The sequence below is a fragment of the Pseudonaja textilis genome, chromosome 1 (genome assembly GCF_049901715.1).
Source record: "Pseudonaja textilis isolate UNSWEBS1 chromosome 1, rPseTex1.2, whole genome shotgun sequence".
Lineage (NCBI taxonomy): Eukaryota > Metazoa > Chordata > Lepidosauria > Squamata > Elapidae > Pseudonaja > Pseudonaja textilis.
In genome coordinates this window covers 82,351,233-82,374,804 of record NC_141990.1, presented here as the reverse complement: position 1 = coordinate 82,374,804, position 23,572 = coordinate 82,351,233, and the positions used below count along the sequence as shown (strand labels likewise).

The 23,572-nt window shown below is 37.1% G+C and overlaps 1 protein-coding gene across 1 annotated transcript in view; it reads left to right on the top strand.

The window, feature by feature from the left end:
• Positions 1 to 22,879, top strand: part of UST (uronyl 2-sulfotransferase) — a 110,909-nt gene extending 88,030 nt beyond the window's left edge. The window contains exons 6-8 of the mRNA XM_026705406.2: positions 6,767 to 6,864; positions 7,909 to 8,066; positions 22,032 to 22,879. Of these exons, the coding sequence (XP_026561191.1) occupies positions 6,767 to 6,864; positions 7,909 to 8,066; positions 22,032 to 22,318 (543 nt within the window). The 3' untranslated portion in view covers positions 22,319 to 22,879. The remainder of the gene's footprint in view (positions 1 to 6,766; positions 6,865 to 7,908; positions 8,067 to 22,031) is intronic.
• The last annotated feature ends 693 nt before the right edge of the window (positions 22,880 to 23,572 follow it).

Below are 23,572 nucleotides of genomic sequence, written 5' to 3'. Positions count from 1 at the left end.
GTTTTTAAAGGTTCCTCATTGTCCCGGTTCAGCCAAAAAAACCCTTTCACTTTCTTCCTCCTGCACGATCTTGTCCAGCTGCAGACTTCTTTGTGGCGGCCATTGCTGACCGCCGCTCCACCGCCTTGGGAAAAGGGGGTTTTGCTGGCTGGAGAGGGGGTCTGCGACACCCCCAAACCCCTGCCCGGATCCCCCCTATCTTCAGCTGCCTCTACGGGGCAGCTATATCCTCCAAATCCATCTGGATCAGAGGCACCAAGGCAGCGAGCGCAGCAGGAACCGCACTGCATCGCGGATCACTGCCACCGCCGAAGCCTGGCAAACCGGAAGCCTGGAACTGGCTCTGCTTTCTTAATAGTAAAACTTACTAGTGAAAGTTGCAGTTGTTTTAGTAACTTGATATGCCTTGAGTCTTGTGCATTGCAAAGCATCTCTTTCAAAAGTCTTGCATAATCCTATAATTTGTCCTTTGGAGTAAATAATTGAAATAATCAGTTCATTAAACTGATAGGCAGCTCATTCTCATTATTTGGACTTACTTCTGGTCTTAGTTTAAAGGAAAATTATTACTGATGTAGCTGACATTGCTTGTTACTAGTTGTCTCAATCACTAATACCTTATTCACTTGATTCTATATGATTAAAACTTGGGAGATAAAATTGGTGCTTGAGAGTAGCATCTACAGTTAATAGATGAAAATTTTGCCCCTTTCCTTCACTCCATATTTTTAACATAACAAATTGCCAGCCCCTTCATACATGTTTTGATATAATTTTGATTGAAGCTTTTAACACAAAGATAAAAATTAATGCAAACAAATATAAAGGAAGAAAAAACTCAAAAAGAAATCAATCGAAGAAGCAAAAAAAATGCAGAAATGAAAAAAAAAACAGTTGAAGGAAAAAAGAAAAGAAAGATGAAAAATATAAAAAAGAGGCTTCCCCAATATTCGTCACTGCAGTTATAAGTACAAATTTATTGTAACCTGTCTCCATCTAAAGTTTCAACATATTACTTTTCTTTCTATAATCTCTCCTGTCTAATCACAATTTCTCTTTTTTTTTTCATTTTTACATAAAAAGTCCATAAGAGGTTTCAAGTCACCAATAAATGTAGATGTCTTTTCTCTAATAAAAAACTGACTCTAATCTAATCAGTTTATCTATTTCAGCAAAATCTATCAGCTTCACCAACCATTCCTTCAGTGTAGATAATGTTGAATCTTTCCATCTCTGGGCATATAGTAATCTTGCTTTAGTATTCGCTTTGTTGGCTCATTTCATCCGTGTAATGAACCGGAAAGTTTATAGCTTCTTTCACAATAGTGAACAGAACTTTTAGACAATTAGACTGAGGAAATTTTGGTTGAGTTTCCAACTTTTATTTGCTTTTTCTTGAGAAAAACTGCAAAATATAGTTGTGATGATGAAACAAAATGATGAAAACAGGAAAATGTTAAATACATATTTTTCTCAAATAATGACAGATTTAGCTTTTGTTAAGTTGCTTAAAGAGAAATGTGCCATGAATTGTTTTTGAACCTATAGATTAAGGTAGTTGTAATAAGTATAATTCAAAGCCACAATTAAACACTATTCTCAAAAACACACTTCTGAACTACGCTATTATAAGAAGTTTAAATATTTGATATCGCTACACATCATCGTTAAAAAGCTTCAGAATGCTCTAGAATATGAAATTGCTGGTGACAAAAGAGAAAGGCAGAATGGGTGACTTAGTCACAGGATATACTTTTAAAAAAAAAAAACAGATTTTATTAATTTTACAATTAAAAAAACAACAACACATCTACAACATATACACAGAGAAAAGGGGGGAAAAAAGATACAAGGCCTTGACAGAGGCCCAAAATAAAAGGGAGGAAAGAAATGCGGGAACAGAGAAGAAGACAAGAAAAAAAAGAGGGAAGTAAGGAGGGGTGAACATTTGAAATAGAACAATATCTTTTTGGACGGTCTGTAGGATCTTCTTACACAGTATTTTTCTCAAAACATTTTCCAATTCAAAATGTTAATGTGGCTGGCTGCATACTAAATTAAAAGTATTTGGGGGGGGAGATACATGTTAGTTTGTAAAAATAGTCAATATCCTGATTGACAGAATGGACCAATTAGAATGTATTCTAATGCATCTTATATTGATTGGCATGTACTATATGGAAGCTTGTGTAGTATAGTGCTTAAGGTGTTGGACAAACATTGGTGAAATCCCTGTTCAAATCCTCCTTTGGCCATGGAAACTCAACAGGTAGGGGCAGTTCACTGTCTCTTACCCCATCCTACCTCACAGGGTTCTTTTTGTAAGGTTAAAAGGAAGGGAGGCAAGTTGCCTTGTGCTCCTGAAGTAAGAACAATGTAAATCTGACATTGATAACAAATATTTTTAACCTGAGCTCCTCACCAATAATAGTAGGAGGGTGTTTTGTTTTGTTTTTTGCTATTATGGCTTGTGCATAAGGGCTGTTACAGTCTTTTTTAATTTATCCCAGCACTATTTCCCCAAATCTTAAAAGAATCTCCTCATTGCTGACCTTTTGACAATAGTGTTACAACATTACAGGTTGTAAGTTGTAACCTTATGACCACAGTTGCAGTCAGAATTTCGATTGTTAAGCAAGGCAGTTAAGTGTGTTGAGCCTGATTTTGTTTCCCTTGGTGTTAAAAGAATCATTGCAATTGTTAAGCGAATCTGACTTCTCTTGTCTTTTCTTGGGAGAAGCCAGCTGGAAAGATCGCAAATGGTGGATTCCATGACCCCAGAACACTGCAACTATTGTAAATGCAGGCCAGTGGCCAAGCACCCAAATTTTGATCATGTGACTGTGGGAATGCTGCCATCTGTGGGAATTCTGCCATGGTTATAAATGTACAGACCAGTCATAAATCACCTTTTTTTCTGTGCTGTTGTAAGTACAAATGGTCTCTAAGGGGAATGGCTATAAGTCAAGGACGGCCTGTAAAAGAGAGTGGAAAAAAAAGGAGTTGGATTGGAAGACGTCCAAGGTCCCTTCCAACTCCATTATTCTGTTATGCTGGAGTGCTTCAAGATACTGCGATTGACGAGCATTTTGAGATTAAAATGTAACGTCAAAGAAATTAATATTTTAAAAATTGTTGATTGTCATTTAAAGAATATAGCAATATTACTGTTATACCCAATTAATTGTTATGGCTTCATTCTAGTAGTAGTTCAGTTCATCTAGGTTCATATAGCATTCTATTTTAAACATTTTTGTTCCATCATTTGCCATAGATAGATTACATTCAAGGATATATATATTCTTAACATTTTTAATGCCCATAGTTTTTTTTTTTTACTTTGTACACAAGGTTTTTTTTTCAGTATCAAATATTTGAAAAAGGAAGATAAAAGGGAAGTAGCAGAGTGTCAAAGAATAATGAGAAAGGTTTTCTCAAAGTAGAAACTGTTACAGAGGGAAAGGGATGATAAGGTGGTTTGGGGCGTGTTAGATCTTTACCTCTTGTATAAATTCAGGTTACTTTATTCTTTTTATAAAAGGCTATTAAAATTTGGATAGCTTGCCCCATTTTGTAAATAGACTTTTTTTCTGCATGAATGGAAGAGGTTTAAAAATTATTGCTCTCTTTTTGTTTAAAAGGTTTTTTAAAGTAATTAGGCATGAACTTTTTTTTTCAGCAAGCAATACAGGAAAAAGCTCTATGTTTGGAAAAAAGGCTATCAACTCTGCATTGAGATTATTAAATGCTTAAAAGTGGATAGACTCTACCCACAATAGAATAATGACAGGTGAAGATGATGGAACTTGTAGAGATGCCCAAACTGTCTTCTTTGATTCGAGAAAAGATTTATGTTTATTGCTGACTTGAATCCCCTTTTAGACCTTTTTACATGAATAGAAAAAAAATGATCGTATTTTTTATGTTTTTGCTGTTCAGCAAAAATAGTTAATAGAAAAAAGACAGCTTTTAGGGGAATCTTACAGTAAAGGTTAATTTTGTTGTACCTAATATTTGCTGCTACGAAAATCAGAAGGTACTTTTTTTATTTTCATTATTTCTTTTTTCTTTTTTTCCTTTATTTTCTTTATACTAGTTCTTGTTAGTTTTAATTTTCTATTAAAAACTCTTAATAAAAAATATATGTAAAAAGAAAGTTTACCGCTGATTAGTTTTGAACATCAATTTATCTCCCTGATATTCTCCATTTGGCTTTCTGTTACTTCTATCAGTTGATACCTTTATCAACTCTATTAGTAATTATTTACGAAGAAAATGGGATTATTTAATGAATGGTTGCAACATTATTAAAAAGTCTTAGATTTTTGAGAATATTTGTTAATTGTTCTTATCAAACAATGTTCATGAGAGTTCTCAAATAACCTAAGTTGTTTTACTTTGTGGCAAAATTAATTTTTGAAAAGATTAAGTTTGAGAGGATATGCATGAGAAGCAGTATAGAAACCATTAAATATGAAATATCATATACAGATTTGGTGAAATGGACAACTATAGCTGTAGAAAAATCAGAAAAATTCATCATCAGATATTTTAAAATTGAAACAGCTTAAAAAGAAGGAAAAACTGTTAGCTAAGAAAGGCCAGTTGAAGATTTATCATTTGAATTGATAAAATGATAAGATGTCATTTGCCCATCAGCAGTCAAGGAATTCTTTTGAAATAACGTTTCCGGAAACAGCCAAGATAAAATATATTGCTGTAAATTCAATAGAATGATACTCTTTTAATTCTTTAACCAAAACAAAATAAAAACCCTGTGAAATAGTATGCTTTAAGTGCACATTCAAAGGACCATTAGCTTAGTGATATTCCTGACCTTTATGGTTTCAGAACTGTGTAATGAAACATTAGAATATAAAGTATTTCAAATGCATTGATTGAATAATATTCCAGACATTACTGTGGAAGAGTTTTCACTTCTCTATCTCATAATTGGAATATATCTCAAAATTTATTCAGCATGCAGTGTACCCTTGAAGATTTATCATGCATGAAAACACTGCGCCAAATGCTTTATATTATTGTTAAGGGAGAATATTTGTAGCTCATGGGTTGAATTGAGGAGTCTTTAGTTGTTTTTATGCATGTATGTATGGTATTGAGCTTTGTTTGGGTATTTCCCCACATCATTATAGTTGTGCTTTTAAAGTTGTAGCAACATTTCGGCAGAATCTCATCTGCTATCATCAGGCTTCTGTATTGTGTTTGTCTGTGAGTCAGACTTTCACAGCTGTTTCAGTTTTAAATTTGGGGCTAGCCTACTGCTGTGCCAGAATGGTTTTTCTTCATCCTGATTGGTTGGGAGTCTTGGTCTGTGTTTATTGGTCTTGGAGTTTGCTGTGTTCTGCTTGATTGGTATTTCTAATATCTTCTGTCTGTTTTGTGGCTTTTTTTGTCTTGACTGGCTGGCAACATTGTGTTCCTGTATTGGAGGCTTTTAGTGCGGCTTGGTTCCGAGTAAATGGATGGCTATAATTTATTAGGAAGCTAAGTTTCATCTGGGTGCCTGGTTGGGGTGTGTTTGAGCTGGAGGTATCTGGGGGGATCTGTTTGTGCCCAGGTGTTTGCCTGGCTTGTGGTGTGGAGATTTTTTTGTTTGTGAGTGCAGGCTTCCAAATAATTGACAGTCTGGTGGAATCATCTCTTCTATTCATGCTTTCAGGTCTTTTTTCAATCTCTATGGCTTCTCTGATCATTCTGTGGCTGGGGTTTTCTATAGTGGCTAGGGTTTTGGTGCCATTGAAGTCAATGCTATGACCTGTGGCTTTCATGTGTTGGACTAGTGAGGAAGTGTGTTCCAGCTTTTATACTGCATTTTTGTGTTCATCCAGGCGGGTACTTATTCTTCTATTGGTCTGTCCAATGTATGTGGCAGGGCATGATGCACAGGGGACTTCATATATGCCTTGGTTTTCCAGGTCAATTTTATCTTTGGGGTTTCTTAGGATGGCTGCTATTTTTCTGTCTGTTTTGAAGGCAGTCTTGATGTGATGCCTGTGTAGTATCTTACTGATTTTGTCTGTAGTACCTCTTATGTAGGGCAGGACAGCTGTTCCATAGGTCTGTTCACCAATCAAGCAGAACACAGCAAACTCCAAGATCAATAAACACAGACCAAGACTCCCAACCAATCAGGATGAAGAAAAACCATTCTGGCACAGCAGTAGGCTAGCCCCAAATTTAAAACTGAAACAGCTGTGAAAGTCTGACTCACAGACGAACAATATACAGAAGCCTGATGATAGCAGATGAGATTCTGCCGAAATGTTGCTACAACTTTAAAAGCACAACTATAATGATGTGGGGAAATACCCAAACAAAGCTCAATACCATACATATAAGTACCCGTGAAAACTTAAGAATGAATATATATATATATGTATACATATATACATACATACATACATACATACACACACACACACACACACACACATACGCACATATATACGTACATACATGAACACACATATATACATATATAATTTTATACATTTTTGCAAGCAGTTATTATTATTGCTTAAAATGCTTTTTAAAAAACTTGAAATGCAACTGTGCAATGCAGAAGCTTCTCTCAATCAAGACAGTTTAGCTGTATGAGAGCTCCAACCTCTTTTAACAAAAAATGCAAAATGCTTTTAGTGTATATGTATGCAGTATTTGTTTGGCTTGCTGTATTCAAACCACTTACTTTAACATTTATTTTGTTTCTTCCATTTCATTCTCTTTTTTCCCACCCTTTTAGGATATTAACGTATGTATTCTAGAGAACTATCCTGAATGTTCCAATCCCAGGTTATTTTATATTATTCCATATTTCTGTGGACAGCATCCAAAATGCAGGTAATTTACAAACTTAACTTTTCTTCTAGCTTGTGTCTTCTTATAGTCTTACCTTTTCTTCTAGCTTTTGTCTTCTTATAATCAGGGAATCTACAACAAGTTAGATTTAAAATGTATACAGGAAGTCCTAGATTTATGATCACAATTGAGCCCAAAATTTCTGTTGCTAATTGAAACATTTGCTAAATGAGTTTGCCCTGTTTTAAGACCTTTCTTGCCATAGTTAAATGAATCACTGTAGTTATTAAATTAATAAAATTGTTGTTAAGTGATTCCGGTTTCCCCAGACACTACAACCATCATAAATATGAGTCAGTTGCCAAGTGTCTGAATTGTGATCATGTGACCATGGGTGTGCTGTAATGGTTGTAAGTATGAAAACTGGTCATTAGTTGTTTTTTTAAGTGCCATTGTAACTTTGAACAGTCACTAAACAAACTATTGTAAGTTGAGGACTACCTGTACTGTACTCTTTTTTTTTTTAGAAAAAGCACAAATAACTTATAGAAATAAGTTTGACATCTTTCCTTACTCAAAAGCCTTGTAAGATTGACTGTCTTCAACTTTTCATTGCATTGTTCTTAGATGAAACAAAATATCAGAGAACTCATTACTTATTTTACTTAGCAAAATAGCTGACTTGGCTTTGTTACTTTGAATGACTGAGTGTAGTTAGATTTAAAATGTATACAGGAAGTCCTAGATTTATGGTCATACTGGCCCTGTAGGTACCCTTCTCCAAAATACAGTCCCAATGTTTTAGACTACAACTGTCACCAGTGTGGCTAATGAGAATAATAGTCCAATGATCAGAGCTAAACTGTAATACAAATCTTTTGGAGTACATATGTTATGGAAAGTTGCCTATAGTATATATCAGCATCTCAAAATCTTAATTATGAGGTTCTTTAAAACATTCTAAATATGATTCTGAAGCTTTTATAGTTACAATTAAAAATTACTGTTGTTTCATATGTGGTGATTTGCATCCTAGCAGGTTGTGTCGTGTTCAGTATGAAGAATATTGTTAACTTTTTTTTTTAGGGAACCTGGTGAATGGGCCCTCGAAAGAGCAAAAATGAATGTGAATGAAAATTTCCTCCTTGTGGGTATTCTGGAAGAGTTAGAGGATGTGCTGCTTTTATTAGAAAGATTTTTACCTCATTATTTCAAGGATGTAGTCAGCATCTACAAAAACCCAGGTAACTCTCGATAGTATATCACTAATAGTTTTTATGACTCAGAACAGTGATGACTAACCTTTTTGCTACCAAGTGCCCAAAGCGCGCCTGCATCCCCAAAATGCAACGTGCATGTGCGCCCCCATGCATGTATGGCAGAGACCCAAAGACAAGCTGGCTGGTGAGAGGCACATGTGCGGCGGAGCTGAGCTGGGATGACAGCTCGCGTGCCCAGAGAGAAGGCTCTCCGTGCCACCTCTGGCATGCATGCCATGGGTTCGCCATCACGGATTCAGAATAAAAGTTGTTGCTCTACTTGATCTCTCTATTTATTAATTTAATTTAGGAAATCTACTCATTTGGCATATAGACCATTTTATGAAAGGTATACAGTTATTGTTATCAGATTGTAATTGTTTACTGTATGTTAGTTAGATTAGAAAAAAAATATTTGTTAGATGTTCTACGTTCCCCAGGAATTCAAGATAATGTAGGTCTTCTCTAGTCTTCCCCATATTGATAACTCTCAGTTTGGGATGATAGTGAGTGTCCAAGGATACTGAGTGAGCTTCTGTAGCTAAGAACAGACACGAATCTGACTCCCCTTTGTTCTAAATCTAAATGAATATTTTAACTAGTATATTTTTTGGCACTCTGTCATTCTTAATAGGCTGCAGTGAGATATCAACAACTTAGCTTCTTGTTTTTATCCAAATAACTTTGAGATCGACTGATAGAATAAGGATGTGGCTGAAGTCATGGTCATTTGTAAAATGTGTGCTCTTTAATTCTATTGATCCTCTATTCATATTAGCTTGATTTGGCCAGACGGTGGCACTATACCTCTTCTTTTCTTTTACAAATATAAAATAAACTCTTAAAAAGAAAAACACTCTGCATTTGATTTGCCCTTCACATTGTCAGATTTTATATTTCATTATGAAAAAATGAGGGAGTTGACATTTTCCCACCCTTCCTTCTCAATATGTAAGACTCAAAATTATCTAGAATAATGATTTTAAGAAGGTTTATGTAGCATTTTTAAAAACAAGTTTTATTTTATTCCCTTTATAAATATAGCTGGAATACTTCTGCTTGGAATATTTTCATATGAAGAAAGAATAACATCTATTAATTATGAAAATATTGCTGTAGTGTTGCTTTTGGCACAACAAAAAAAGAAACCATGCATATAAATATAAATTATACATTATTTATTTAAATAGGAGCCATAAGTCTTCAGTTAGCTGGTCATGCATGCATCTAGAATTGGTGTTTACTACGTTGCATAAAATTTCCTCTACATGGGTTTATGACATGCATTTGCTATTCAATAGACACAATTAAAGTAAACTAAGAATATCAGAAGGGACATAAACGTGCAATCAAGCACAATATTTTCAGAACAGAGGGAAAACATTTTCACCTTTGCTTAATTATATAACAAAAAGTTAGTGACTGAGATTTATAAATTCAAAATTGGCTGGCTCAGATTGGATAATAGCAAGGAAACATATAAATCTGTATATAGCAGTCACTGAGACAAGCAATTGCATAGATACGGTTCCCAATACTTAACCAGATCTATGAATCAGATAATGCCTAGATTTTGTAGCCTCATGTATTATTTTTTTAAAATGCCTCCTTTTGCAAACTGCAAAAGAACCTTGAAAATAACCTGAGATAAGATGAAGGCAGAGAAACAAAGCAGCAGTCCATCAGTAGCCGGTCCCCAAGATGGGTACTAGAACTAAATCTATAATAAAGAAAGTTCTATATTAAGAAACCAGATATGAGTATTGAAAGAAGTAGCTCCACAGTGCACAATCCTAAATAGGCTATGAAATGTCAACTTCATAATATTAAGTCAAAAAGAAATAAACAAAATCCTATAAATATCAATAGGAAATTAAATAGGAAATGTGTGTGAATCTTGAGGCAAATACTTCTTCTATTGGAAACCAAACTAAAGCTGCATAAATGGAAAAACAAGGATTCCCATTCTTTCTTCTCCCACTCAAGAAAGGCCTGTTGAGAAATGCCCCTGTTCTCATGCCTCTATTGTATGGATTATCCCATACATAAAAAGAGGACAAGAGAATAACCTGCTAAATCAGTGCTAAGAATACTTTAGTGGGGAAACAGAGTCTCCCTAAAGATTCCCATTATGGTCCAGAGCCCTCACTACGTAACTTGTGGAACCTCTGCTATTGCGACATGTGTACAAATGGCAGAGAGAGGGGTGGGGACAGAGAGAGAGCAGTACTTGGCTGTGCAAAGAAGTGCCTTGTGTCAGATAATCTATTTGAAAGGGGAATATGGTTCTCAGGTAGACTGGTTTTTGTGATGAGTTGTTGACCATCATTGGCCAAGCTTAGAAAATGGGGAGTTTCCTGCATATCAGTCTATACTGTGGCTGAGCATTCCATGATAAAATTGAGGAAAAGATTCATCAGTAGAAAATTCAAATGTATAATGAGAAAACAGCTTACCCGAAACAGTTTCCCTTTGTTGTTGTTATAGAATTTGTCTAATAATTTAATGTAACTAATACACCAGGAATAGGATTTGAGAACTCACCAATGATACAGAAAATCAGAATAAACCACAATTGATTACATCTCTGTCCCAATAACAGAAGAAGACAAATTCTATTAAAGGCTTCTAATAGGCTGTATGCTAATGAAAGAAACTCTTATGATATCCCCAAAATTGCGGTCCACAAATTTGTAAGGTATTCTAGATGGGAAAGTTTTAAAAGACCACCCAAATTTGATACAGGTGGTCCTCAGGTTACACCCATTTGTTCAGTGGCTGTTCAAATTTCAATGAGCTGAATGAGACTTAAGAAGGTCCTTAGAGATCCATCTATCACATTGTCCAACTTTCTCCTAGCATTCCAACAAGGAAAGTCAGTGAGGAAGCTAGCAAGAAGTCAAAGATTGAGGTTATGTGACGTCCTTGCTTAACAGCCAGTGCAGTGTTCATTAAATAATAGCATGCAAGACTAAGCATTACCCATGTTGCTTAACAATGGCAGTTCCAGTCCCAATTGCCATCATGATGCAAGGAGTACTTGTAGCTCTTCTCCTTCACATTGACCTTACAATTACAGCAGAGTAAGATTTAGGAAGATCACGCAATACCTAAATGGTCTTTTTGGTAAATCATGTGTAACAAAGTTTTTTCACCTATGCATCCTTTGTTTATTATAAGTATTAAAATGCAAATATTAAGATATAAATAAGATAAATTTCACAACTTCCCAGCTGCGGATAAAATAACTGTTAACTGAAAAAAACAGTTTACGAAAGAATGCAATACTACAAAAAGATGCTAATCTCCTACAGATAGAGCAGTTCTACTCAAGAACCCAGAAGAAGTGCTACCAGGGTACAAAATTATATTATAAATTACAAGAGTAGTTTATGGGCATTTATTATTTCTTCATGCCTAACCTGAGATAGGAACAAAAAGGGTAAGACTACACAGAATTCCTGAAATTGTACAGAGAAATAAAAACCGACTAGATTTGATTTAGCACCACATCAAAAAAGCCTTCTTTTGTATCATTTACTGGACTTCCTCCAACTTTGTGGAAAGAATCTACTGACCTTAATCAAAAGTTCTAGAAGAAATGGTAAATCCCCAGCTCTGGGCCATAGATTTCTGTTAGGGGTATCCTTAACCCCTCAAATTCTGTTGAGTTTTTTTTAAAAAAATCACCTGTTCAACAGATGAGGAGGCTGGAGTAATCTGACCCTGTACATGAACAAAAATAATTTTTGACTTACGACCATTCATTTTATGACTAATAAAAGTTACCATGGTGCCGAAAAAAGGGACTTGTCACTGGTCCTCCATTTACGATCATCACAGCTTCCCCACGGTCACGTGGTCAGAATTTGGGTTGTTGGCATTTGATGGAACTATGAAAAAGTATGCTCAAATATTTAAAGATTGTGAATCGTTCCATTGTTTGGCCATTCAGAGCTATGCATTAGAGAGGGAGAAAAACAAATGTATGGTTTCGGAATGGTTTTAAATCTGGCAAAAGTGAATAGCTAGGCATTTCTTGGGCTTCAGTGTACCAATCAAGCTTAATACATTCTGAAAGCTTAAAACACATTTCCTTTTTAAAAACTGGATTCTCTTAGAAGTATTTATTACTACTTTTCTAATATACTTACTTTCTCTTGATTTTTTTTACCTTTAATTTTTTTAACCTCTTTCTCATTTTTTCTCGTTATTCCATGAAACAAAACAGTCTTCTAGTATCCATCTTCTTCCTAGCGTTATTCCCACAGGTGCAGGGTCTACTTTTTGGATCGATGAATGCCATCTTGCATGCTCAAACATAGCATCTGGGCCCAACTGGGCAATTTCCATGCCTCCATTTATTGTGTCTTGCCAACTTTGCTTTGGTCTTCTATGCAAGGCACTTGCCATCCGTGTTAAAGTGGAATGTGATGGAGCCAATGAAGTGGGGTGCAGCTTGTAGGATAATATCTAAATAAAAAGTAATTTACTGCAGAAGTGAATTTTAATAATTTATATTGGATGAAATACATCTTTTTATTTATGGAGAAAAGGAAGTATCCAGAAGCAAGAAGGCATAAAGATAAAATTCAGCCATCAGTAGCTGAGAACTTCAACTCAATTGAAGTAAATTAAATACATTATTTTGTTCCAAATGCTAACAAAACTCATCCATTTCCCACCCTAAGAAATAAACTGGTGATGAAAGCTTAAATTTTTGTTATAAAGGAAAAATTATGTGGAAGAATAAAAACAACATAAGTACTTACAAACATCAGGAAGGGAAATAACCAATCCAAATTGGTTACTTGGATTACTTGTTAGTCTAATGTCCAGTAGGTGGCAATAAAATCTAATCTTCCAGTCTGTTTGAATGAAAATTGTATATAAACTCCAATTTTTCTTAATATATTAACAGTATAAACATGTATGTTTAGCCAGTGATTTTAAGGTTTCTTCTTCTAGGTTTGGATTGATACTTCTCTTTAGGCTACTCATGCTGGGCTCATACAGTTTGACTGGGTCAGGAGCATTGTAGACATTCAGTAACCATATAATAGATATTAGTCAGGGGTGGGCTGCTACAGGTTTGCACGGGTTCAGGTGATCCTCTAGCTAAGAGTCTTCGCAGTTCAGCGAACCCATAAATCCCATCCCTGGCTGGCCCCGCCCACCCCACCCGACCCCTTCCCTCTTTTCTTTAGTACCAAGGTTAGATGAATGTCCCACATCAGTGCTGGATTCAAGAAGTCACCCAATTGCAAACCTGATCCATAGAAAACTATAACTCCATCCAGAACAGACATTTCTCCAGAATCATAAAATCCATTTTGCAAAATCAATAGCAACTTTATCAAAGGTCACAATTTTAACAATCAAACTAGTACAAACTAAAAAAGAAAAGAAAAAATAGAAGGTGTAGAAAAGAAAAAATGAGAGAAATTGAAAAGAAAGAAAAAAATATAGTAAAGAACACACACACACACACACACACACACACACTGTGTTTCTCATATAATAAGGCCGGATCTTATTTTTTTTGAGCCCCGAAAAAATGGCTAGGCCGTCTTTTCGGGGGTGACTTAATTCCCTCCCCCTTGCATCTTCAGGCGGGCAGCAACGGCTTGTATGTTGACCTTGGTGTTGGTGGGACACTTTGTATTGGGGTCAACGCAGACAGCACCATATCCGGGTGTGCCACAAAAGTACTTCCTAATGGCAAGCCCCCCCCCCCACCATTCCCCCCATTTCGCATGTTTTAATATAGGCCTTAATTTGGGGGGAGGGGCTTAATTTCATTTCATGCCTATAAAACATGCTGGGACTTCCTACTGGGGGAGGCCGTATTGTTGGAGAAACAGGGTATCACTTTTCCCTTCATCACAAATACTGTATAAACATCTTTAGCAGCTCATCAACTTCTCTTAAAACGCAACAAATGATCTCCTTCCCATAATCATTTCTTATCTGTGAAGTCTTGTCACTTCAGTTTTCACCGAACTTTCTTCAGTCTTACCAGTCTTACGTTTTCTTTAAAGGTAAAATTGACAGGAGTTCTGGTCTGGTCTAGTTTGATCTAGATATTTCAGTATACTAGTTGATACACGTGATGAGAAGATGTCATACATGAGAGAAAGTTGTATAAAAGGCTGACCAATAGAAATCACATATTCAGAAAAATCGTACTCATGGAAAGGAGAAGGATGTGGCTTGTTTTCCTAGCATGGGTGGGAGATGTAAAGAAGCATGGCAATCCACTAATTAGAGATCAGAATGGATCAGCGAAGTACCAGGGGATAATAATGTTTAAGGCAGAGGAAGGAGTTGATAGTTGTAAAGGGATTTCTTAAGCAAGCTTTATTTCCAGCCAGTTTTATGTACAGGACTAGCTTAAGATTGTAGTAGGAAAGAGTTAATAATATTGGTGATGGTTAATAGGAGTGATGGAATGCCAATTGCTTTGGGAGGCTTTTGCAGTAGCTGTTCTGGAGAACTGTAATACATCTTATCCCACATGTTTCAAGTAACAGATAACAGATAATCAGAGTTGGAGGGGACCTTATAGGTTATCTAGTCCATATCCCCCCAAGCGGGAGACCCTAGACCATTTCTGACAAATGGCAGTCCAATCTCTTCTTGAAAGTCTCAAGTGATGGTGGTCCCACAACTTCCGAGGGAAAGCTGTTCCATTGGTTGATTGTTCTCACTTTCAGAAAGTTTCTCCTTATTTCCAGGTTAAATCTCTCCTTGTTCTGTTTCCATCCATTATTCCTTGTCTGGCGTACAGGTGCTTTAGAGAATAGCTTGACCCCTTCCTCCCTGTGGCAGCCCCTCAAATATTGGAAGATCGCTACCATGTCTCCCCTGGTCCTTCTCTTCACTAGACTAGCCAAGTCCAGTTCCTGTAACCGTTCTTCATATGTTTTAGTCTCCAGTCCCCTAATCATTCTGGTTGCTCTTCTCTACTTTTCCTAGAGTCTTAACATCTTTTTTATAATGTGGTGAACAAAACTGGATGGAGTACTCTAGGTGTGGTCTTACTAGTGAAGAAAGAGAGCTATCTATTGTGGACAGAAATTCATAGCTTACGAGTGCTACAAATTGTTTTTATAATTGGGAGCAAGTAAGTGAGAGTAACAACATGGCATATACTTCAGAGCTGTATGCCTTTATAAAAAGGTCTGTCTAATACAATTGGGAAGAACATTAAAATGGTTGCCTATAAAAATATAAAAATGAATTTAATCTCAATGACCTTTCTATTTTTTAAAAACGTTCATCTTGGATGCAGGCATTGGAGATGTTTAAGGACTCTTAAGAACACCATCAGTAATGTTTTTCAAACCCTCTTTTATTTCCTGTATCATTATAGTCCAGAAAGAGTAGATCCAATTATTCCCTTTCCAAGAGACATAGGAAACCTACGGGGAAAATTGTGTTAGTTGTCATCAGAAGAAAACGTTAGTATCTCTTTTCCCCTCTTTATCATTTTGTTTACTTCTGAAGCAAGCTTTCTTGACAGTGGGCTCTCTGTTCGTTTAGGGCTGGATTGAGGATGGCTTTGATTCTAATTCTCTGGCTGTTAGTCAGAACAGTCAGTCCATGTCACAAATGGAGTTTTCTAGAGAGAGTTTTACTCTCGTTTTGATATTCTCTCCTCTTTCCCTCCCCTTTCTTAATGTCAAACGTCCTCAGTTTTTGAATCAGAGTCCTTACATATTCTGTGAAGTATTCAAACTCAAGAGGAAGGGGAAATGGGAACGTATACTTTAGTATTTTATTTTCATAAATGATTAATGGTATTCGTAATCAGAGCAGTTTTGAAATAAAACAGAAGACTGTCATGAATTTGATACCCTTTTACTTATCCTGCATTGGCTTTGTGCCATGACACAAGCAAAAGGTTTGGCTGGAGAGGCCCCACACCCTGCCTCATCCCCACTGACCCAGCCCTTGCCTATCCTCCACAAAGCAGCCTTATAAGCCAAACTTTCTCTGTTGGACATTAAGCCCACTTTCCAGGCTAAATAAATGTTGATGCTGATGATTTTGTACCCACGTAAGAATTTTATATGTCAACCTTTAAAAAACAATAACAAATGTTTCATCTTGCTGTCTAAATCTTACTGTATCTGAGGTCTATCTACTGTCTAAGGACCTGATGAGTTGCTTGAACTCCCAGCCAGTTAAATATGTTTAGTTTTCTTGTCATCTTTCTTTCCATCTATTGATAAAATTGCTTTTAAGTAGAAATCAATTTTTTTAACATGGGCTTTACATATGAAGCAAAAGCAAAAATTGCAAAAGAACCATCAGGTATCTCCCTCCATGTTTCAGTTTTGAATGGTTAAAAACCACCCATTACTCCTCAAAACTCAGTGCAGCATACAATCCATATTTAGTTCAAATAGCCCATATAATGTTTTCCCCCCAAAAGTGGAACTCAGAGTGAGAAGTCTCTGAGAGGCAGCTCACCTCCCTTTCTTCTTCTTTTAAATTGTCCCTATAACGTCCCAAATTCACGTACCTGAAGTTCAGCGGTTTGCCATCTATTTCCATGGCATGATTTTATAGTGTGTATGAGGGGGCAGCTTCAATGGTAAAAAAAGGAATACTTTGCCTCCTAGAGTTTTCCGCTACTAATTCCCAAAACTGGGCAGAAATAGCACTCTTATTGCTGCAATAGTGAAATCATCGCCCCATTGAGGGATCCTGCAGCTTTCCCAATATATAAATTTGATAAATAATTTGCATTCCCCAGCCAATAGAAGATCATCCCCCCCAGTTTAATTACGCAAAAGATTGAAATGGATTACAGATGCAGTACTGTTTAGTTTTATATTTGTGATGAAGAGGAAAGAATTCCTCCAATCACAAAATTCCTTGATTGTTTCTTTTAAGAAAACAAAGCAGTGATCAAACCTGAACATGAGAACTGTTTAACCAAAAAGAGAACTTCTAGCCTTGAAATATTAAGAGAACATGAAGGAACATCGGCTAAAATAAACATATTTAGTATATTCATTTTTAACCAGCTAGATGTTATGTTTGAAGAGAGAATCTGGCTCCCCACGTTTCTTGGACAATTGCCAGTCTTTAAAATTAAACTTCTATAAACATTGAGAACTCTGTATCAAAACATTGCCTATGGGATTTCCCATTCTTTCACAGGTTTAAGCTGCAAGAGTAATAAATATGTGCGATCTATTATCTCAGCACTATCTTGATAGCGCATTGTAATATATTTTGTAACAACTATTGAATGTCATCATTTTATTATAGAAAATAGCTAGAGATATCCTTTGTACAATTAGTGGGTCACACAGCTGTAAGTACTTTGGCCTTTAAAAAAACAGCCCGTTTAGAAAAATATACATAATACATAGCAAAGCATTACTTTTGGTTTTCCATTGCTTTTAGATAGATAAAAAGAAATTTGGGGTTTTGCTTCACTGTTGATGGCAAATATTTGTGACTGTTTTCTTATTTTTTTCCCCACTATCTTATTTTCAGCATGGATTTGATCAAACTTAAGTAATGAAAAGCCCAAGGAAGATACTGTAAGACAAAATAAAGTTTCTAAAATAAATGGCCCGCAGTTTGCTGCCCTCCATATGGCAACCTGTCTAGAAGGTCATAAAATATGGCTCTCCTGTCTTCAACTGAAGCAGCTGAGTTTACACAGCATTTTTAGTATGTTTGGTCTGGCATAGAGCCAAACAGGCATCGTGGATTTTTTTTTTTTTCATTATGTGCATTTCATAGATGAGTTGGGTTGGTAAGTTCAAAAAACAGGCTTGAGAGTTACTTCGGATTTTTATTAGAAGATTATTTAAAGAAAATATAGAGTTGTATAAACAAAATGAGAAGGCGGAGATTAGCACCGTGATAGAGGGTAGTAATTTGGTTAATTAGACTCAAATCTCTAATGTTTAAGAGTTTTGATGGTTAGCGTCAATCATGATACATGAGGATATTATTGCAGTGGATGGGCAGTTTTTCATCACTGTTTAACTTTCCTAGAAAGACCAATCTGTATAGATCTGTGATGGTGAACCTATGGCACACGTGCCAGAAGTGGCACGCAGAGCCATCTCTGCAGGCACGCGAGACGTCGCCCCAGCTCAGTTCCACTGCACATGCACGTGTGCCTCCCACCAGCCAGCTGATTTGGGGGTATTTGCCGTGCATGTGGGGGTGGGTGGGACAAATGCAGGAGACGCGTTCGCATGCGCAGGGGGGCGAGGGAGCACAAGGGATCGCATATGCATTGCATTATGGGTTCAGGCATGCATGTGCGCTCCTGCACGCATGCACTTTTGGCACACAATGACAAAATGGTTAGCCATCACTAATATAGATGAACAGCCAGACCAGAAGTGGTATTCAGCAGGTTCTGACCAGTAGCAGATATTTTGAGTACTTCGGTTGTAACCTTCCCCCGGAAGTGGGAAGGGAATGGAGATTTTACAGTATCCTTCCCCTACTACGCCCACAGAACCAGTAGTAAAAAAAATTGAATCCCCCCACTGAGCCAGACTATTTGAAAGTAATTCACTCCACTTATTCTCCTATGAGGCAAACTAGATGATATATTAACTTGTTTTTCCACTGTGTGGTTTTAAACATAATGTGGACCTGGATGAGGCAATCATATTAGGACAATGACCTGGCATACTTTTAATCTTTTACTACCACTGGAATCTCTGTCAGAATCAGGTCCAACCTATATAGTACAAATTAACGACCACAATTGAGCCCATAATTTATGTTGCTAAGTGAGAAATTAGTTAAGTGAGTTTTGCCCCATTTTTCAACTTTTCTTGCCACATTTGTTAAATGAATCATTGCAGTAGTTAAATTAGTAATCCGGTTGTTAAGGCAATCTGGTTTCTCCATCGACTTTGCTTGTCAGAAGGTCACAAAAGGGTATTGCGTGACCCAGGAGCACTGCAACTCATAAATTTGAGTCAGTTGTCTAGGATCTGAATGTAAATCATGTGGCCATGAGGATGCTGCAATGCTCGTAAGTGTGAAATATGATCATAAGTCACTTTTTTCAGGACCACTGTAATTTCAAATGGTCACTAAGTAAACTGCTGTAAATCAAGAACTACCTATACATGGGGGAAGTAATGGAATCTGATATGGGTTTATAGTAAAATGACATGCACAAGCTCATGAGCCAGCAGGAACTCTCGTAAATAGTTGCCTGTACAAGGTATAACATGTCAATCCTAACCATTGACATTGGGATGCCCAACCAATGTCACAACTGGAGATAAAAAGGTCTGGGGTAAAGAAAAGAAGGTCCAAAACAATAACAGCAGCACCATCTAGAGCTGTGATGGCGAAGCTATGGCACACGTGCCGGAAGTGGCACACAGAGCCACTTCTGCCAGCACATGAGAGGTTGCCCAAAAGAGCCCCACTGTGCATGCATGCGCACCACCCACCTGACAGCTGATTGTTGGGTATCTGGCACACATGTGCAGGGGTGGGGAGGTGTGGGAGACGCATATGCAAGTGCAGAGACACGTGGCGCACACGAAATCTGGCGTGCATGCGCAGGGGTGGGGGGGGCCACACACATTGCCTTCTGGGTGCTGGCACACAAGCGTGTGCACAATTTTCAGCACAGCCTAAAAGGGTTAGCCACAACTGAGCTAGAGACAGGGGTGGGATTCTACTGGTTTGGACTGGTTCGGCATGATCTCACCAAACCGGTTGTTGCACCAGTTGAATTGTACCACTGTCTAGAGACAAATCAAAGGATCAAGTAGTGTTGTGGTTTGCCAGTAGCAAGTGCGAACGGCTAAGGTCTCGGAGAGTGAGGACTCAGATGAGGGGCCTGTGTGTGATGCAGGGATGGGGCTAGGACCATCAGGGAGTGGAATGCTGCCTTCAGAGATTGTGGAGGCTGGCAACAGTGATGAAGAAGTCCCCAAGGAACCTGTACCCAGTGCATGTGCGTGCAGGGCTGCTCGAAGGAAAGAGCAGCTGTAGCAGCACAGACAACTCGGGAGTAAGGCTGCAAGGTAATGTCCCCTCCCTCAAGAGATAAAAGCCAGCTGAGAAACCAGAGTTCTTTGCAGGAAGCAAAGAAGTTCTTGCACTCAAACCTTGTGGACATTTGGAATATCTTGGTTGGTGTTTGGAGACTCTTTGTGTTTGAAATATCTCTTAGTAACTTTATCTAGTGTTCATGGCAGCCTTACACCACCTTGGCAAGGCTCATTCTTATCAGAGATAATTAATTTGAAACAGACTTTTAACCGTGAAGGAACGTGTTTGTTTCCTTGGAACAAGATTTGGGTCAGAACAAGTAGAGTCTCAGATAACTAGCCAGTAGGTTACTTTCTTTTCAATGCCACTTCCCCAGTTCCAACACACATATGGTCAGGGAGGAAAAACTGGAATTTATCTTCTGAAATCTATCTTTCACGTAATGGTTCCAGGTAAGTGTTGCTTCAGCAGTTGATATTTAAAAACTATAGCAGTGAATGAAACTGTAACTTACAGCTTGTCCTTCAAAGGATGATACAGAGGGTGATATATTCCTAGTATTTCTGTCTTTGTGTAGAGGCTGATTGCAAGGATTTAGTGCTGGAGGAAATGAGGTTTGAAAGATTGAATCCTTCATCTTCCCATCCCACAAAAAAAAATGTTCTTGTTATCTGTAATATAAACATAATGTTCCAAAACCGTTGAGTCATAGTCTTGGATTTAAGGTAGGAATGCAGAAGAGGTAGGAATGCAAGGAGTCATATTCCAAAACTGGACGGGGACATGACAAAAAATAAGACAATTTAGTTGATTAAAATAATTTCTCTCCATTTGTTTATTGGGGTGTTTTCCCTTAAACGGCTGCTTATTGACCAGTTGAAGTTACAATGGCCTTGAAAAGGGTGTTTTATGGCCTGTAAAGCATTGCTGACTATCATAAAATGTTGCACTGTGTCAACATCCACAACAGTCACATGGTCACATTTTGGTGCTTGGCAACCAGCTTGTATTTACAACCAATTGCAGCATCCCACAGTCATGTAAACCAGCAGTCTGCAACCTTTCCAGCGTGGCAGATCAGTGACAGTGGCAGGGAGGAAAGTGGATGGTGCACCGCTTTCACAAATGCAGTTTCCCATGAACATGCACACACACACACATATTCACACACCACTTCTGTGACTAGTTCTGAATGGGCTAAGGCCCGGCACCTGGCTGCAATCCACAGGTTGGGGACCCCTAATGTAAATGCAATTTGTGCCTCTTTTGTAGTTTTCTAGCAGAAAATAGCAAAAATGCCCATTGCGTATGCTGGATTAGTTTAAAGACTAAGCAGTTCATTTGACCATTATGACTCGCTTTATGATTGTCATAAAAAAAGGTTGCAACAACTACCCCAACTGTTATTTATAATCCAGTTCAAACCCCCACATCCCCCGCGCAAGCAGGAGACCCTACCCTGCACCATTTCTGACAAATGACATTGTGGGATTTAAATTGTTACGAACTTTTTAGTCTGTCTGTCTGTCTTTCCATCCATCCATCTCTATCTATCGTCTATCCATCTATTCTGTTTAACCTTGATTACTTTTGGTCTTTGTAATCTCATTGATATAATTTGAGTTTTCTGTTGGATTTATTCATTATGAAAATTCTAGAGTCCCGATTAAATCTCCAAATTCTATTTAGGTTATAATATTGTAAATACTATCTCTTATTCAGAACCTTGCTGCAATGGTTTGCTTAGACTATGATAAATAAAAAAAATTAAAAAAAAATGATATAATAATAAAAAATAAAGCCCATGTTTCAGTTTTGAGATATTTGCAGGCTTATTTCCTTCCAGGGGTCATGTTATAGCAGAGGGCATGTTAGTAATTCAGAAAATAATGAAAGTGATTGTCTGGACATAAATTCTTCTTTATTTCCATTGTCTTACAGAGCATAGGAAGCTTGGCAATCTAACTGTGACAGTGAAAAAAACTGTCCCTTCAACAGAATCCATCCAGATCTTGTACCAGCGCATGAGATATGAATATGAATTCTACTACTATGTCAAAGAGCAGTTCCACCTGCTAAAACGCAAGTTTGGATTAAGATCCTCAAATGGTAACTCTTCTCCTAGGCCAGAGTTTGCCATTCCTTCTCCTCTAGAAACTGAAGAGCCAGTAACAGAAGATGAGGAACAAGATGATGAAAAGTGGTTAGAAGATATTTATAAAAGGTGATGCAAGATGGATTCAAAATTGTTTTTAAAATGCTAATAACAATCTGAAGAAAGTGAGTTAATACAAAAGCAGCATTTAAAAAGACATTTCCCTTACTTTGAACTGATAGATCCCTTTCTGAAAAGGTGTATTTGTTGAAATATTTTGTTCGTTTGTTTCCTTGGCTCCATAGAATTATTGTAGTTAGAATATACTTTTAAATATATCATCTCTTGTTTCATTAGAAGTAACATTGATGTTGTAAAATATTTTCGTATATGGTACTTTACAAGATGATATTACCTTGTTGGTCATTTGCAATTTTCACAAAATTAGCTTGTCTGATGTAGCGTTTAATTTAACCTATTACAGTTTTATTTGAGCACATTGAAATAATAGCATGATATAAGAGATTTGTCATTGCCTGGATAAGGAGTGCTGTTGCCCTGAAATAACAAAACTACCCATTGCTACTAATACCATTTGAAAAGAGGCAACCAGGCTGTTACCAACAGTCAAAATAGCAATATGGAGAAACCTAGTTGATGAGTTTTCCACAGACTAGCATGCTCTGGACCAGGGGTGTCCAACCTTGGTAACTTTAAGACTTGTGGACTTCAACTCCCAGAGTTCCTCAGCCGAGGAACTCTGGGAGTTGAAGTCCACAAGTCTTAAAGTTGCCAAGGTTGGACACCCCTGCTCTAGACCGTTGGACTACAACTTCAGTGATTCTCACTGAGATCTGTGTTGCCAGTAACTGGCTGGCAACAAGGAGAGTTGTAGCATGTTGGGAATTTGAGAAGGTGGGTATCATTAAATATCAATACGGTGCTGAGGTTGAATAAAATTGAAGAGGATAATATTAATGGAAATTAAAGTTAGGGTGCAGGGGAAAATTTGGGATTTTGTTTTTTATTTTAAAGGAGATCCCTTTTTCTGCAGTAGTTTTGACAATCAAGCAAATATCCATAAAAATAGGGGAATAAGAAATTTATGGGATGTTACATTTCTGTAACATTGTAAATGCATTAGTTATTGATTAAATTAATTGGTTCTAATTTCAAGGCATTATTTCTGAAGGTAGAAATTTATAATGAATACACCTCAGCTACTCTGAAAATCTGATACGTTCTAAGAAACAAGATTGAAGATGAATATGCTGTGATCCCTTCAGATGTCATCAGTTCTTTTTCTCTCTCAGAGAAGTCAAAGCCTAACTCTTGCATGTAGCTAAGGAGCAGATACTCTTTAACAGCATACTCGAATTGTACTCTG